Source organism: Clinocottus analis, unplaced genomic scaffold (assembly GCF_023055335.1).
Source record: "Clinocottus analis isolate CAN_PGR_092001 unplaced genomic scaffold, fCliAna1.0.p SCAF_6, whole genome shotgun sequence".
NCBI lineage: Eukaryota > Metazoa > Chordata > Actinopteri > Perciformes > Cottidae > Clinocottus > Clinocottus analis.
In genome coordinates this window covers 12,796,278-12,814,293 of record NW_027176218.1, presented here as the reverse complement: position 1 = coordinate 12,814,293, position 18,016 = coordinate 12,796,278, and the positions used below count along the sequence as shown (strand labels likewise).

The window sequence follows — 18,016 nt, the reverse complement described above, 5'->3', positions numbered from 1 at the left end:
CTCTTTGTATTTTTTTTTACTGCAGTGGAAGGATACAAACAAAAAGAGTAATGTTGTACCCATGCAATGTTTCTTCCTCAGATTGCTGAAGCATCATATTAGGTTCAGACAATATTTCCTAGAAAAAAACGTTTTGTTCTTGTCCTCCATTAGGTTTAAATTGCATGTTGGGATCCCTCAGTGGCTGGCGGGAACAGGAGGAAGGATTACAAGCAAACCTGTTTGTTCATATGAGACCAGCTGGTGTTGTTACATTTGGTGAAAAGGAAGTGGATAATAATTGTGGCGAGAGAGATTATAAAAGATAGATTTGTCATTTTAATTAAGAAATTGTGTTGCGGTCGTCGATCTAATTGTGCAGTTTGCAGTGTGTTACACATCCCAAATGTTTAATAAATGCATGTTGCTTATGGTGTTGTAAAGGTTAGTTTAGCGTGTTTTTTTTAGTGTGTTTTGTTCCACTAGAGGGCGGAAGAGCTCCACAGCGAGTTTCCCACCGCTGAGACAGAGAAACCTCTTGTCCTTTCTTTCCCGGGTGAGAGAAGTGTGGGAAGAGTTCAGTTTGTTTTCTTCTGTTCGGCCTCAGTCCAGAGGGAGGAGAAACAGGAGGAGAAGTTAATACTCTCTCTCTCTCTCTCTCTCTCTCTCTCTCTCTCTCTCTCTCTCTCTCTCTCTCTCTCTCTCTCTCTCTCTCTCTCTCTGTCTCTCTCTCTCTCTCTTCCTCCAAATATTTCTCTGTTCCTCATTTCTATCCAGTTCAGGAATTTCAAACTCTGGTGCTAAATTAAATTAGGAGAGGTTTAAAAATGGCCTGGTGGCCAGTAAGTTGTTTACTATGTGACCCTTTAAACTTTTAACTAAGTGTTCTTAGTGGTCTAACGTTGCTCACTTTCCTTCATCATCTTTATTCTTGTTTAGAATAGAGGTGGTAAAAATAAGTGAGTCAATAACAAAAGGAAGAATTAGTATAGCTTGTATAGTTAGATACAAAAATGTAGGCAACAAAAGTAAAAGTATTTATTGCACTTGTTTCTTCTAACTAGGTCAAATGGAGCTATAGTTTTGATTAATCATAAAAATAAAAAAAAACTCTTGTTTTGCTAATGTAGAGATGACACAATTTGCTGTGAAAGATGGTGACAGGTACAAAAAGGCATTCGTGGTGCATTATTACAAACCTCCACTTGCTGTTTTTTGTTTTTTTTACTGTAAGTGTTGTTTTCAACTGTGGACCAGGCCGTCTGTCATTTCTTTGAAGATTAAGAATTTGCAAACTAACTAAAGTGCAGCTCTATTTTTCAGATATGCTGCTCTGCTCTTCACGATTTCCCCTGTTTCCTCCAGTGCACACGCTACTGCAGAACAGCACTTTTTTTGTGGTGCAGTGTGTAATTCCTCCTGTCAGGCAGCAGACCAGCAGGTATTGGGCAAAGGTTTTTATGGGATGGCGGAGCCAATAAATCAGACTGCATTGACTCTTTGCACTAACCCAGTTCAGAGCACATATCAGATTAAGACAAAGAAAACACAAAAATACATTTTCCATCATTATCTTTTATTCATGAAAAACATGTATTAATACACAGAAGAGGAAAAGATATGGACAAATATCACATTTGGGCTAATTTCACAATAACATGGACAACGGATGTCATTATCTTAATATGAAAAATATCAGCGGACACAATTTTTTCCTGTTTTGCAGATCCATGTCAGCCCCGAACACTTAAAATAAAGTGTCTTATTCCACAGTATATTATCTTCTTATATTTATACATCTTATAATCAGTGTTTTGCAGTGGTGGAATGTAACAAAGTATTTTTACTACTTAAGTATTTTTTTTACGTATCTGTACTTTACTTAAATAAAAATAAAAGTGCATACTTTTTACTTTTACTCTGTTACATTTTGCAGTTATTATCTATATTTTGACTCCACTACATTTCTACAATATGTGTTGTTATTCGTTACAGTTTATGAACACAGTTTTGCCAAAATGTTGCCTACACAAAAATATGGATTGCGTTGCTGTTTTGGAAGTCCAAACCAATCAGCTGGCTCCATCAGCTCCAATGACAGCAGAGTGTGCATTTGGCAGCAGCCTGTTTTGCTTAAACGTTCGACAGACAGCCTGACTAACAAACAACTTTTCAACATGGATCCAGAGTCAGCCTCATCTGAGCCCTCGGATATGAGCCACCTTTGGCCCTATTTAAAAATATTGATTTCCTTTCCAATAAACAAATATTGTTGCTTATAGTTATGACTAGTATTGACTTTTGTAGAGGCATACGTATTACCAGCTATATTAGCTATATCTGCATTCTTTATCGAAATGGTACTTCCCTAGACATTGAGAGACAACCCATTTATTTCACTTTTGTTGATGTAGTACTTTTTCTTTTACTTTTAATTTCCTGGGTACTTGTACTTTTACTTAAGTACTAGACTTCAGTACTTCCTCTACCACTGCTGTTTTGGTCCCAGAGCCATCACACTTAGCACCATTTTATGGTTAAGGTAAAAAGAAGTTATATCAAAAAACATAATGCACAAGCTTGAGTAGCAGGATCTAAGAGGAAAATATATTGTCTAGTAAATCCCCAACTGACACTCAATCAAATTTACTTCCTCACAATAAACCGCATCTCTACCAGAATGCCTCGATAGAGAATACAATAGCATGTATTTCAAAATCCTGAAACGTTAAACAGTTTCCTTTTCCGTGACAGTTGGAAAACGTTCCATTAAAAAAATAAAAGAAGTGCACAATAAGAAGACAACTAGTCTAAATTTTAACGACATTTTAGTCATCTCTCAGTCATCCCATTAGATTGACTCCATCACAAACATAGGTCACTGTTTTGCCATCATCGCGCTATACGTATGTTCTTGTACTGGCACACGAGCAGGTGCTTGAAGGTGTTTTTGAAGGTGGTGTTGCAGAGAGCGTAGCAGGCTGGGTTGATGGTGCTGTTGATGTAGCAGAGCCAGTAGCCGATGGTCCAGAGAGAGTTTGGGATGCAGATGGAACAGAAGGTGTTGATCAAGACCATCACGTTGTACGGTGTCCATGTGACAACAAAAGCAACCAAGATGGCCATGATGATGCGGGTCACCTTCTTCTCCCTGGAAGAAAGGCCCTTCCTTTTCCACTTTGCCACAGCACTCTGCTTTGTCACCTGGACAAGAAGGTAGAAGAATAGGATGTTTTTCAATTGAAAGTTTTTAAACTGATTCTAGTTCATTTTGTTTGGTAACTTGAGGGCATTGGAACAAGCTGCAAACAACTTTTGACACTACAAAGTGTTTACACATTCTGCAGACATGGAACAACACTCTCAACACACTTTGTTTTGAGTCACCTGGCAAATGTATGTCCAATCTTTACTCTTTCAGCCTGGTTTTGGTTTAAACAGTAAACTAAATGCATGACAACGTTAGAATGACAATGGATATTTGTTATCTTCATCATGCTAAAAACAAACAGAAAGTACACTTGAGGCTGAAGTTTTTCAGATATCTAAATAAACTATTGGACAAATATAAAAAATGTAATATATATATATATATATATATATTGAAGTTCAAGGGACCACCAAAGTTATTACAGTTCATCCCGAATGTCTTAACCAAATGTTATGACAACCGATCCAAAAGAGATGTTTCGCAAAAAGAAACAGATGTAAATGTTCTGAGGCCGGTCTCACGAAGCTGGATTTCGGCTTAGCGGGGTACCTTCTGGATTAACTCTGGGTTTTCTGTCTCATGAAGCTGGTTTACTTCTTAGCGGGGTCCGTTTCCCCGGTAACTTACGCTGAACGCCTAACCTGCTCCGGAGCAGGTGAAGTTCCCGGATAAGATCTCAGCGGGGACATAAGACGCCGACTGGCCAATCATTGTCTTGGAAAAATGGCCCGCTCATTTCTACAGACTCCCGTTGAGGAAGGCGCACGGATAGCAAGGCCCAATCCCAATCTCCACCCTAAACCTTCAAGCCCTGAACCCTCAGGGACTCACTGACGTCAGCTGCTAACTGGTTGAGTGTGAGAGTCTGTGAGGGCGTGAGCTGGTGTGAATATGAATGGGACAGCACTTTGCTGCAACATCACGTGACAAAAAATATTGTGTACAACTATGTATTTATTTTATACTTTTTATTCACTAGTTTAAACGTCTTCCTCACAAGATGAAAAGTCATTTTTATTGATTTATTTACTTGTTTTTCTCAAAATGAAATGTTTGATGAATGTACAAATATATATATATATATATATATATATATATATATATATATATATATATATATATATATATATATATATATATCAGCCTAAATGCCCACGTGCCTCTTTGCTTACCTTCTTTTTTTTTTACGTCTACATTCTTTCATTGGGAACTGCGTGTTTAACCTCATGTTGCAATGCATTATGGGTAATTCCCTTAGGCAAAGTCAGCATCTAATGTTGACTTACGGAAAGGGTTCATAATGTCTGCCACAGAGCCCTCAGGCACTCCTCACTTTGACAATGGGAGATCCCTAAACCCTCAAGACGTTTGCGAGAGCGCGCCTCAAAGTCTGTGAGTCCGTAAGGGTGCAGATTGGGATTGGGCCTAAGAGCAGCGCTCCGCAGAGAGTGCATGTTTCGTGACCAGGAAAACCATACATCACACATGTAGCCTGGAACATATAATAAACTCACTGGCCGCTTTGAACTGTGTTCTTGTATTTCGTTTTAACTTGCTCCCATGTTCTTTTAGCTCCACTGGGGTTGCAACTGAGATGAGGTTAAATTGTTAAAACGTCAAAATAGGCACATACATTTGAGACAGTGATTAAAATTACAATTCCAGTAATTTATGCATTGACAGAGTTGCTGTCGTTTTGCCACGATTCCTTGCGGCTTCTGGCTGCTGCAGCAGTGTTGCTTTTTGCTTGAATTCTTTCTCTATATTTTTTGTACATTCTTGAGATCATGGTTCGCTCCTCAGTTGTGAAATACGTTGCTCTCGGCGGCTTCTCCATGGTGCACGATTGGTCTAATGGAGTTAACTCCGCCCCTTTTATGTGCACGAGCACAGATCTAGACGAGACACTCCTGGGTTGACTTAATAGCCTGCTTTGTGATACCAAAAAGCGAGGCAGCGGACATCTGGTTAAGTGCAGCTGGATAACTGAGGGAAACCCCGGGTGTGTTAACCCAGCTTCGTGAGACAGGCCTCAGGTGGTGCTAAAGGATCAGTGGTAAGTAATTAAGCTTCATCCTCAGGGGACAATGCACACACCTTCACGGCAATTCTGATAATTCATCTGCTAATTGAGAGATTTCTGTGTGGACCAGTGTGGTGGACCGACCGACAGCCATACCGAGAGGCCTGGAGCTGTAAGTCTCATTGAATTTGGGTTTTCTTTAGTCATCTGAATCATGTCAAAGCGTTAAAACATTAAACCACTTTACCTTAAACATTGTCTTTGCGGCTGGACTTTGTCTGTCAACAGCTGAGTTTTCTGGAGAAGGTGTTTGATCAGTTTTTTCCCCACCATTGGAACCTTTCTGTAATGAAGCCGGCGCCACAGTGTCCTTGGACGTTGACGCGAGGTTGTTGTCCTCTCTAGAGTCCACCTGGTCCGTTCTCTCCTCCCGACAGGGCCCACTTCCATTCTGCTTCTCGTCGTTAGCCTCCACCTGAGTTTCTCTTGTTGCGATGCAATTGTTCTGGCGCTCACAACCCTCCTCCTGGCTGTGAGAGGGGCCTTCTCCCAGACTGGTACCAGAAGTCTTCCTGCTGTCCCTCCTCATGCGGCTGCGGCTTGCCTTGGATATGCGCCAGTAGAGGTAGATCATGATGGCCACTGGGAGGTAAAAAGCTGCTATGGCTGTCCCAAACGTCACCGCAGGATTTGAGAAGAACTGGATGTAGCACTCACTTGACGGCACGGTTCTCCCGCCCACTATGAACTGCCAAAACAAAATGGCTGGAGCCCAGAGGACGAAGGACAAGACCCAGGCCGCAGCAATCATCAGACCTGCCATCTTGGTGCTGCGGCGGGCCGGGTAGCTGAGCGGTTTGGTGACACAGAAGTAACGGTCAAAACTAATGATGAGCAGGTTCATGACTGAGGCGTTGCTGACAACATAATCAACAGCTAACCACAGGTCACACACCACTGCTCCCAGGGGCCAGTAGCCAATCACTATATAGACAGTGTAGAGGTTCATGGAGCAGACGCCAATAATAAGGTCTGCACAGGCCAGGCTGAACAGGAAGTAGTTGTTGACAGTCTGCAGGTTCCTGTTTACCTTTAGAGAAACAACAAGGGGCAGGCTGTCAGATGCTAATCTTTTGTTGTGCGATATGATGTGTGTTTTCTCATATTAGATTACCTCTCTGCACACAGTTGCACATGCTGTATTCTTAACTCTAAGTCTTGGTATACTTTCAAGGTGTTTAGAGGTGAAACTTTAATCACAGATGAAACAAACCTTTATAGACAGCATGACCAGGATGTTTCCGATGATGGTAATCAGACTCAAAGATCCAGCCACCAGGATGATGAGAACAATCTCCACAGTCGAGTACGGGCTTCCAGAGGGGAGGCTGGTGTTATTACCACTGCTGATGTTGGTGGAGTGGGAGAAATTCAGAGTCGCCATGGTGTCTGGTTTTGGATATCCGTCTCAGGCTCAAATAATATCTGTGCAATACCTGATAAACACAAATATTATGAAGTAATCAGCCTTTTTAAATTGCATTTAACCTTTTTGTGATGCTAGCTTGTTCGTATTTGCATGTGCTTCTCTCTGTCTGCACAGTTACAGATGCAAAATCATGCGTAGCTTTCAGCGGGTAAACATTTTGCAGGTGTTTGTGGGTTTTTGAGCTCATGGCTTTGCCAAGGTGTGAAGGATGAACAGGTGAGCAAATATGGGCTGCAGCAGCTGTGTTTAAATTATACAGCAGTGTCCCTCATACTCATATCAGAAACAACACATGAGGAGGGCTGGAATCTGCACAGTCTGTAAATCAGCTGATATTGTATAATCAGCTTGGAGAGGTTATTATCTCAAGTGACTTTTGAAAACCATGTTTGATTCTTATACTTGGTTTGAGGTATTTTTATGCTTGTATCGTTTCTTGGCTAAGCTACTCTCTTCAACAACATCACAAGTGACCTTAAAGTCTTAATTCTTCTTAACTATGACCCAACAGGTTAAACGAGACCATAGGACAAGGTCACCGACACCTCGACAGAGCTCTTGAAAGACCCAAAATGCCTCTTGAGAGTGTAAGCAGATAAAACAATAGCAAGGCATAAAGGAGTCATTCCTAACATCTCTTAGTTATTTCAGTTTGTGTTCAGACAGATTTTTACCTACGCTAAAGATACAAGCTCTGCAAAAAAAGTACCCCCTGTTCTGTTGTGTATACACACATACATATATTCTCCTCTGAGTATGATATATATGTGACCCGGTGATGAATCCCGCACCCAGAGTAAACTGGAGCCAGAGACTAAAAACCAAACAAAAGCTTTATTGACAACTGGAGCTAAAATTATTCAAATCAAAAGTGCACAAACCAAAAGTAAGTCCTGTGGTACTTAAACTGCACGGTCAGAGAGAGGAGGATGATGGAGCTACAGTAAATAAAAACGGTAAATAATCACACAAACAAAATAGAATGTATTCAGGCACAGCAAACCAACCAAAATAACACAATAAAAAGATGTCGACGTAAAATCGCTGCCCTATCACTCAGCCCCTCTCCTCAGGCAAACACAAAAAACCCACAAGCTCAAATCAAGCATAAAAAGGCCTGTGCTAAATGAATACTTTAAAAAAAGGACATGTTACTATAAAAAGCCTGGGAAAAACAGTGGTGTTCCTTTTAAAGGCTCTTTAAAAACAAAGAAAGAAAACATTACAACAACACATTAGAACAACACTAAACTAAACACACTCAAATCATGCTATTAAAAGCTGCATCAAAAGAAAAGAGAGCTCACCAAATTAGTCTCCAGACGGCTGGCCTCAGCTGCTCTCAGGTGTGCTCACTAACAAAAGGCGCAGGTGTAATGGATTTGTTTTCAAAATATCCCCAGGCAAGCAAACAGACAGCAAAACACCACAGTTAAGGCAAAGTATCATCGGTTACTGTTATGTTAAAAACCAAGAAATATCATGAATTTACACAGCGTAGTAATGTGATTAACTGATGTATTCCGATCAGAAAATCAATCTAAAGACACTTAGTTGAGACCATGGCGGTTGTTGCATACTGCTAAAACCATGTAAGTGACTCCATTAGGACACTTGATAACATCATACTGTACCTGAGATATGTTTACTTCCTGCTCTTACAGACAGATGAAACTTCATTACATCATCTCTAACTCTATCACTTACTCATCAAAGACCCATTCTGGGCCTTTTCTGTCGCAGATGAAAAAGAGTGCGTGTTTGTGTGTTTGGTTTCGCTGTAATTCTCAGGACATCGTCTTGACAGCCTGTGATTCTTAGGTTTGACTTGTTAAGATCTTTTTGTCTCGATTTAAAATTACTGGATAAAATTTGTGCCAAAGAATCAAGGTTATTTTAGGGTTAACCAGCAGATATTGACCATTTGGAGTCGTGCGTCTGGCCACCTGATCAATGTAGCTCAAAACATTGCTCTCTTTCAGCTCTGTTTTTGCTATATGCTCCCCTATGTTCACCAGCTTGATCATTGTTTCTGTCTTATTTTTGTTTCCCTAAAAACAGCTGTAGTCCAAATCCACATCATAATAGTAAAACAATAAATTGTGGTCAGTAAGCTCACAACTTTCTGTTTTTTACAACAAAAACTTATATATATATATATATATATATATATATATATATATATATATATATATATATATATATATATATATATATGTATATATATATATATATACGCATGCACACATGGCAACAATAAACATATAAACAAGCGGTCTAATAAGCTTGTGTGAAGATGCTACCATTTGATTGATGTGAAGTTTGTTAGTAACGGAGTAGGAGAGCACTACCTGCTCACAAGTCCGTCCTCACTTCCTCCCTTTATTCACACTAATAAGACCAACATTACTGGACCTCCCCAATTATAATAGAGGGCTACTGGAGAGAGTCAGGGAGGCAAACAGTATTTCTCTGACAGACACAGAAACACGGTAATTAGATCCAGCAGATGCTGCCTGCAACAGCTGTACCGGTAATATGTAGTACTCATCTGGCAGGCTGAGCTCGGCTTTAAAAAGTCTGCATGTCTTTGATATCATGAACCATACAACAGTCTGCTGCAGTCAGTCGTGACTGGCAGAGAGAAGGGGCTTGTTTGCAGAGACAAGCGTGTACGTTATACAGTTTCATCAAAAGGAGGAGTTTACGATTACAGGGATCTAAGAGTTTTAGTATTGTAGTATAGTTGAAAAAAAAGAGGTTCCAATCTCATAAATATTTCTAAGGTTTAATATGTTTTTTCAGGACAAACATATTTCAAACGAGAAGTCTGTAACATCATTTTGGATGTTTGCACAGATGGCATCTTAACTCAGCCAGCAGCCCTAAAGCTTGTGTGCTTATGACATTAAAAGAAAGACCAAAACAAATACAGTGCATACACTTAGTTTCAGGCATTGTTTGAGGTCACACACTGTCTAATTTGTGAAAGCAACATTTGACTAATTTATTTATTTGTTTTTATTTTGAAGCAAAGGTTCCTGAGGTTGTTGCACTAGTTAACCTTCCTCTTGTGTTAGCTTTCTAGAACCGTCTTGTGAGTCGGTGCTGCTGACACATGTCTTCAATCAGCTTAAAATACACTAAAAACAATTATCTATTGTCCAATTAGTTTCTTATCTCTTGGTTACCTTGTTAGGCTTCTTTATCCATGAAAATATTATAGGTTTTAGTATTTTTGGTGTGGGCCTCTAGTCTTTTTCTTTGTCAGGACACCCATCGATTTCATTTAAGAAAATGGTAAATTAAAGAGAATTTAAATAACCTGTCTACTAAGGGGTATTAGAACACATCTAAATAAATGTGTTTTATTATTTTTTTTAATCTTAATATCATTAACTATAGTAACATCTATGGTGTTACGGGTCAATTTCAACCCATGTATAATTACTTCAAGAAAAAGGGTAAAACATATTTTTTCCAGCAATAGAACTTTTAATTTTCATAAAAACACAAAATAAAAGCAAAACAAATCACAACAACAAAAAACAACAACAACCAATTAAACAAATCATATTTTTATAACTGTGTCGAAAACGACCCTAACGACACAAAGGTCATACTTTAACCAGAGCATTTTATAATTTAGTGAACCATTTCTATTTTATTTTGTTTAAATAGAGGTTCCTAACAAATTCAAAAAGCCTTGATGCAATAAACTACTTTTATGTGGTTTTATGTGAAACGGGTCGGTGCCGACCTTAACACAAGAGGAAGGTTAAGTTGGTACGCTACACAAGTTTGTTGTGATTTCAGAGGAGTTCTGAATCTGAAGAGTGGGACATTTCACATCAACCTGAGCTTTGGCTTCACACAGCGGTGTAACACACAGAGGAGAAAAAAAACATAGAATATTCAATCCAGCGTGGCCAAGGAGCCAGAAATTTAAAAAAAAAAGTTGTAGGGGAAAGAAAAATAATAAAACCAAATAACAAGTTAAATAACAAGTGAACAATGTGGGAAGGACTACACAATACACTTTAAATGGTAGTGTACAGAAGAATTAACACACAACGAAGGAGTCAAACTGGGAAACCTTTAAAAGAGAGTTCACTAAGGGAGTGAAGCTCAGGGGACAGAAGTAAAATAGTCAATGAGCAAAGACTAGAAAACATGATTTCAGGCAGAAGCTGTTTGAAATCTAGTTTCCCTCTGAAACACAAACGTAGCGTAATCAGGGGGATTCCTTGGGAGCAGGGAGACCGGGGAATCCAGAGTCGGGACCTGATGCTGCCGGCTGATTGAAACCTTTCAGCAATCATGATAAACATTTCTAAAACAGCCTTAGGGAACAATAAAACCCAGTTCTACTCTTCAATTCTTAGAAACATCCTCAGGAAGCTGAAACGGCATGTGGGGGCTACAATTTCAATCAATAACGGATCACATTTTCTTATTGTGACATGCAATCAATATTGTAATGTTCCCTTGATAATGCTTCATCTTTCTGTAGTGGATCATTTTGTAATATATCAATAAGACTCACAAGAATGTCTTCATTTGACTCAGCACAGTTGAAATGAAGCGTTTTTTACTTTACAGAATAAGAAAGCAGGTGAAGGAAACAGATTTCTGACTGTATGTCAAAATATACTGGACTCTACATAACAGATATTCATATCTGCGCCAAGTAGCTGTTGCTTAGGTCATGGTTTTTGTTTTTTTAATATGCATGTAAATGTAATTTGGTACAAATCCATAGAGATGTTTTCTTACCTTGTTTGCTGGGTCCATGTTACCCTCACCTCTGTGGACATACTGGAGCAGAGAGAGAAGCAGAAAGTAACCCAACGTTGATGTCGCTCCTCCTCTGACAAGAAGCAGTGTGTGTGTGTTTGTGTGTGTGTGTGTGTGTGTGTGTGTGTGTGTGTGTGTGTGTGTGTGTGTGTGTGTGTGCGTGTGTGTGTGTGTGTGTGTGAGAATGAGTGAGTGAGTGTGTGGATGTATGTGTGTTAAAGAGAGACAGAAAGAGAGACTGACAGCAGGCAGGGATCAGGGGGGCTATTAGTTGTGTTGCATCCCTTAAGCTATGGGTCGCAAATTTGAATAAACAAGAGACGGAGATAAGAGAGAAATGTTTGCTTCAGGACCATGGAAAGCACTGGCCTCCCCAGCACAAACTCCTCATGTCTCCTGCATTACAAAAGCTGTAGCTAATGATGTGGAGAGAAGTTTGAATGGCTGTGATGTAAAAAAAATAATGGGAAAGCACTATTAAGAGCAAGACATAAGGAAAGGGTCTCACTTTTATTCTGTTGCTGCAGGACATTAACCTTTAAAACTCTGTTGTTTTGACCTTCTAACCAAACCTGTGACGCAGTCTGCCCCAGTTGGTGGATGACCTTACTTTGATGGAATTACTACAAAGGATAATGGTCCATCTCCACAAAACAATATTGAAAATGACATGAGCAACGTGCGATCAAACAGACCCGTAGATTTGATACATGAAAACATGAGTTGAGGCTTGTCCGGGTCCAGACTTATGGCACACTGATCACATCAACATTGCTTACTTTGTTTTGATGTAATGTAAACTGTAAGACTACTTCACATTTCTTACGGTATTCTGTGTAACCGTTGTGATTTAATGTGACTATTATATTTACATCTTATAAACTTCATGAACTTGTATCATAGAAAACAGTGATGGTGCATCCACAGTCATGAGCTCCTTTCCTGCGCTTTCACCATTTATCATGATCACAAATCAATATGAGGTTTTGAATGTGTGTCTACACATTTGTCTTTTTGACTTTGTGTGTCTTTGGTTTCCTGTCGCAAATTTCCAAGACACTTTAGCATGTCTTATTACTTGTAGTAGTTTTAAATGTCAAATAATTAGCAGTATTACTCCCCTTGAGGACATAGGCTCTGGTAATAAGGATAAATAAAGGTATCAATGGAAATATTGTTGGACATTTTGGTAAATACACTTTTCTTCATTTCTTGCAGAGACAGAGTCAGATCAGAAGACAGATACCACTTTCCTGTCCTAATATGAAGCTACAGTCAGCAGCGAGTTAGCTTATCTTAACGTAACCACGAGAAACCTTAGGTAGACGTCACTGCCTTTTTCACTCCTTCACAAACCCCTATGTAATGGCCACTCAATCGTTCGCACCTACATTTTGCCATCATTTTGAAATATAACTCAGTTTAATAATATGCAGGGCATTGCATTGTGGGATTGTTAGCATAAAGTAGTGCACCACCTTGTAATTTCATTGTGGAGGTTTTCAGGCCACTGCATATAAGATGCACTTTCACACAATTTGGACAGAGTGTGGCACATAACCCCATGTGTTTTTTTTTTTACACACATTATAGCTCTGTAGAGGTTAAGCTTGTTCATTTGTGAGCTTTTTAGTTGCCGTTGGGTGGATTTGGTTGACTTTTGATCAGCTGTAACGTCTGCTGGCTGGAGCGTCATATTTGCGGAACAGACGTGAGTGGTTACAATATCCTCATCTAAGACAGCACTGAGCAAACTCATTCTGCTCAAAAGTCAGTGCTTTTGTTACCTGGTTAGTACTTCCAGCAGAAAGAGACTCTCTTGCCGAGTTGTACTTTTACAGGATTTAAAGCTTGACATTGAATGTACCATCCATAAAGGTTGTAGAGTTATGTCTAGTCCTTGATGCCAATTGCTTTGCATGGTACACAAAGACTTCCTTTGACTTAGTATCTGCTTATATGAATGGTTAAAAGTAATCAAATCCTTTGTTTTTATTTTGCAGATAGTATATCGATTTTTTTTTTCTGTGGAGTTACGCTAACGTGTGTTCAAAGCCCAACACAAAATGAAATGAAATGAAAGTGTTCAGGGTTAAAGTGAGGACAGATAGAAACCATGAAGGATGCACTGCTGCAGGGCATGCAATGTATATTGCAAAGCACCATAAGTAATAAAAGCTATCGCCCCTTGCACACAACTTTGCCCTTTTAGCTCTTATGTCATTCTTCTTATTTAAACGCATTTGCTGACTTCCTCTGTTTATTGTCCATGTAAGCACAACAGTCCCACACTATAAGTCGTAAAATATAGATACAAATCTCTTTAAGTTTCCTCCCAGTAAGAGAACACCATCTTTCAAAAGTTGTTATCCACCACTCTATGTGCATGAGGTATATAAAAAACAGCTAACAATGAAGCTCTTTTCGCGTCACTATATGAAGCAAAGCCCCAAGGCTGCAAGGAAATGAGGTCATCTAGTTGGAGCCACAGCAGCTGTTTGAATGGAGAAGGGCCACTCACAATAGCAGCCCTCCATCTGACACTTTAGACAAGACAGCCTTGTATTTTCTGAGATTTATTGGTGCATCTTATTGTCGAAGAAAGATGTGGAAATCAGAAAATGTAAAACGGAAAGGGAGAGACAACCTCAAAGTTACACTGCATTTGTTTTCTTTGCTAACATCATTATATACTACATCATGCGCTAATAGGATAATGCTGATGACAGACATTTACTGTAACTCTTCTCGGGGCCTCAAGCAAATCGTGACATTTTAATCTTCTGAAGATTCATCAAAGACTATAATTCACCACTGTGTTCAGGCAACAACTGGTACTGATTTAACCTGTAAATAAATTAGCCTGTTTGTGTGTCTAATGCATTACCATTAGCATATCTGTATTTTTTTTAAATATGTAACTTGTGAATTTTGAGGTACCCAACACGGTCAATGAGCGTATGCATAATAAATGCATGATTATCTTTGCTCATAGTAAAAAAAAATTAACCTAACATTTATCTTTGCTCTATGATGTTATTTTGGCATTACAATATATGATAATACTCAGTAAGAAATACAGATGTATAGAACCTAAAACAAAACATTGTTATTTTATTATTGCACAAATTGAACTCAGACATCTGTCACTTTCAGCTACAATCTCTATTTGATTTAGTGAACAGTTGTGGGTGTGTAAAGGTTGGTGGGCGATAGATGAGTATGATTAAACAACTCCTAAAACATCCTTTCCTCCATCATGGCGCGCTTTGCTTCTGAAATAAGGTCATCGTCAAATGAATGGTGTTAATGTTCTGCAACACCACACTCTTCTTTTCTCTACAGGTCAACTGTTGGCATATTTCCAACTGAAAATACACAACCTTTCTTCCCAAAAGTTGCTCTAGTGCTTGAGGCCCAAAACCTAAACTCTCTTTTCTTTAGGTGACTGAAAACAGCCACACTAGAAACACTAATCAATTGTATTAAATGGCTTCTAAGGCAATTAGGTAAAGTTGTTGTATTTTAAAGACACAGATTAAAAGCAGAATGATTAAGGTATACAGTCATTTAGTCTCTAACATTTATTTTTCTCAGCTTGTTTTTTTGTAATGACTATTGGAGCTATAATGTAACTGTGTTGTTCTCTTTTATCTTTGCGAGAAACACAAGGTAAATTTAGACATGCAGTTCTGACATTGAACACAAGATGGCGCATTAATGTAAAATTGCATAGGTGCCTACTGATTGGTTTCCTACAGTTTGCTGCCATCTTGGGGACTAATGCCTTTCTCTTCTCTCTCCAGAACCTCCTGTCTCTTCTGCCTCGCAGACCTGCAGGCAAATGTCATATAAGCATCATCATCCACTGTTTCAATTGTTTTAATATAAAGTGTGTGAAACATTATTTAGAGTATATGTGGAAAACTAAAAGCGAAACAAACACTGCATGCAACTGACTGGATGGTAACAATGAAGAGCATAAATGTGAAAACAAACTAATCTTATAAGCAAAACTTAAAGTGGACATATCATGTTCAGTTTAAGGTGTGTTGTATTTTTTTTTTTTACATGTTTACATGCTAAAGTGTAATATGAACAAACATACTTCATCCTGACCATGTTCATCATTTGTCTGCAACGCTCCGTTTTAGCGCTTGTCTTATTAAGCCCTCAAATGATAAACCCCAGTTTATCATCTAATGAGCCTGCAAGTGACATCACGATATTTCCCCATTAACTCAAGAGACACTTTGAGGCTTTTCTATCACTTTCAACTGCGTCTTATCTTACCAGCTGCAGTGTTTGCTTAGTTGTCATGGAGTTGGATGTGTTGTCATGTTATCAAGTATGGGGTTAATTAATATAAGGGCAAGAGGAGGGGTTTAGCTGTATACATTCAAGGATGGCTCATGGCATCACAAATAGTTTATAAATATCATTCATGATCTATATTCAATTCAATTTATTTTGGATAGCCCAAAATCACAACATACTAATTTGTCTCAAAGGGCTTTACAATCTATACACACACAAGGAAAAACTCCCCCCAAAAAACCTCAATTTTATTTCCAGATCTCTCTCCATGCATCCCCAGACTCCTGGTCGCTGACTCTGACATCGTCCCAGGCAATACAGGTTTCAGTTTTGTGTATAAACACGACTGATTTATCAAAGTCAGTTTTCTGTTGTTGGATTCTGGAATAATTCTGGAGCATCAGAGTCAACAAGCTGCTGAACAAATTCTGAAACAATTCATGTCACTCTCATGAGGCTCTGACGCTTGAAAGAGTCAAAACATTTTCCTGTTGCACCCCTCTCTATTCATTTGCTCTGTTGACCTGGTGGCCTCTCCTGTCGTGCATGTGTTGCACATGCACATGAAAATCTTTCCATATTCACTGAAAGTGCAATGTGAAAAAATATGGCTCTTTAGTTTGCATGATGCAGGGCCATCTGCAATGGAAAACATATGTAAAATAAGGAGATGAATTCTGACCACAACTCAACCCATTCCCAGCCCATTTCTACATAAAACCATCGAGAATATGATGGTTCACTTGAGGTCAAACTATATCTGATTACTATAAGAACACATGAAAATAAATTGACAGATATGCTGATCATGCAGTCAACTCAGAAAACTGGGTGGTCCATTTATAAGCACCATAAACATTCATGTTTATTTATTTAAACATCTCCTATACAATCACATCATTTGGAAAGGACTCGTTCATGTTTTCATTGTAGTTACAGATTGCAGGTGCACAATCATCCACCGGTCATTTGAATTCCTGGATGTGGTGATGGAGTTAGCTTAACCACAGGGTGTAACCCTTGTTTGTGTCCTTTTATCACCTGACAGGGACGCCCTTCCCTAAAGGAGATAAGACCTTCCCCAACTGAGTGATATCCCTTTGTAAACAACAATATATTCTTTAAACTGGATATTCTCAGTTTAAATGACTATATATATATATATATTTATACATATATATATTTTTTATATGAGATATTCAGTACATTTTGTTAAAGTGATTAAGATTTTTTTTAATCACCCATACATCTCACATGTAATTACTTACTGTGTTTAAATATGTCAGATTCTCAAATAGCAGAACCTTTCCACTATAAAAGTGTCTTTGTGCAGTACGTGGCTGAACTGCACATGCAAACATATTACTGAAGATTAGCATTGACAGAGCCTTCAATGCAAATCTTCACTGACAGCATGGACTACAACACACTGGTCTCTATAGCACTGCTATTTATGTGTTGCATACACATACAAAACAAACAAGCCCCAATGTAATTACTTCTGATTTGCTTGTCTTGTTCTCTAGTACTCTGCACGACAGAACTTTTTTTTATATAGCCCACCAGAAAAAAAGTAGATAACAGATACTAAATAGGGAAAAAAACAATGCTCGTGGTAAATCCAAATTATGAGATAGTGAATCAAAATATTGGCTCAAATAGTCAAAATGATGACATCATTTTCAATTTTATCTATATCATAAATCCAAAATATCATAATAGAAATCTAAAGTGTGACATAGTAGAAAATAGTCTAACATTTGAGTGACCAAGATACCATGTTTATATTTTGACTTTGAAATTATTTAGTAGAAATTCCCAATTAGTAAATTAACATTATGAGAAAGTCCTCGGCTACTAAAACTATATTTTGACCAATTCAATGTAAATGAAGACTCAACGTTGGAAAAGGTTAAGTCAAATTTACTAAAGCGATATTATAGACGACCTTCTCATTTGTAGTCAATCAAATAAAAAATATAATTGTTTAGAAAGAAACTCAAATATTTGTCTTCCCACATATATTTTCGCTTCCAGCATACCTAACTTGTTTCTCTTTTATTTTCTAGGACTAAATGGTTCTCACCAATAATCACAGCAGACTGAAATAAGAAGCTTAACATTTAAAAAGAAGCCTGTTGCTCTGTCACGCATGCGCACTTCACACGTATGCGCGAAGACCAGGAAGCGAACAATTTGT

General features: G+C 38.5%; 1 protein-coding gene across 1 annotated transcript; it reads right to left on the bottom strand.

Moving 5' to 3' along the window:
• Positions 1 to 2,871: 2,871 nt before the first annotated feature.
• On the bottom strand, positions 2,872 to 6,657 carry LOC137804226 (muscarinic acetylcholine receptor M2-like). Its single transcript, XM_068603342.1, has 3 exons — positions 6,487 to 6,657; positions 5,461 to 6,303; positions 2,872 to 3,183 (listed from the first exon to the last, which is right to left on the bottom strand). Exons 1-3 carry the CDS (start codon positions 6,655 to 6,657, stop codon positions 2,872 to 2,874), a joined length of 1,326 nt encoding a protein of 441 aa, XP_068459443.1.
• Between the last annotated feature and the right edge of the window lie 11,359 nt (positions 6,658 to 18,016).

Excerpts from the sequence above, each read along its gene's own strand:
- LOC137804226 (XM_068603342.1), bottom strand. The coding sequence starts at position 6,657 with ATGGCGACTCTGAATTTCTCCCACTCCACCAACATCAGCAGTGGTAAT. Across the intron at positions 6,304-6,486 it reads TGGTCATGCTGTCTATAAAG|GTAAACAGGAACCTGCAGAC; the intron begins GTTTGTTTCATC and ends GTTTCTCTAAAG. Across the intron at positions 3,184-5,460 it reads CCGCAAAGACAATGTTTAAG|GTGACAAAGCAGAGTGCTGT; the intron begins GTAAAGTGGTTT and ends CTTCTTGTCCAG.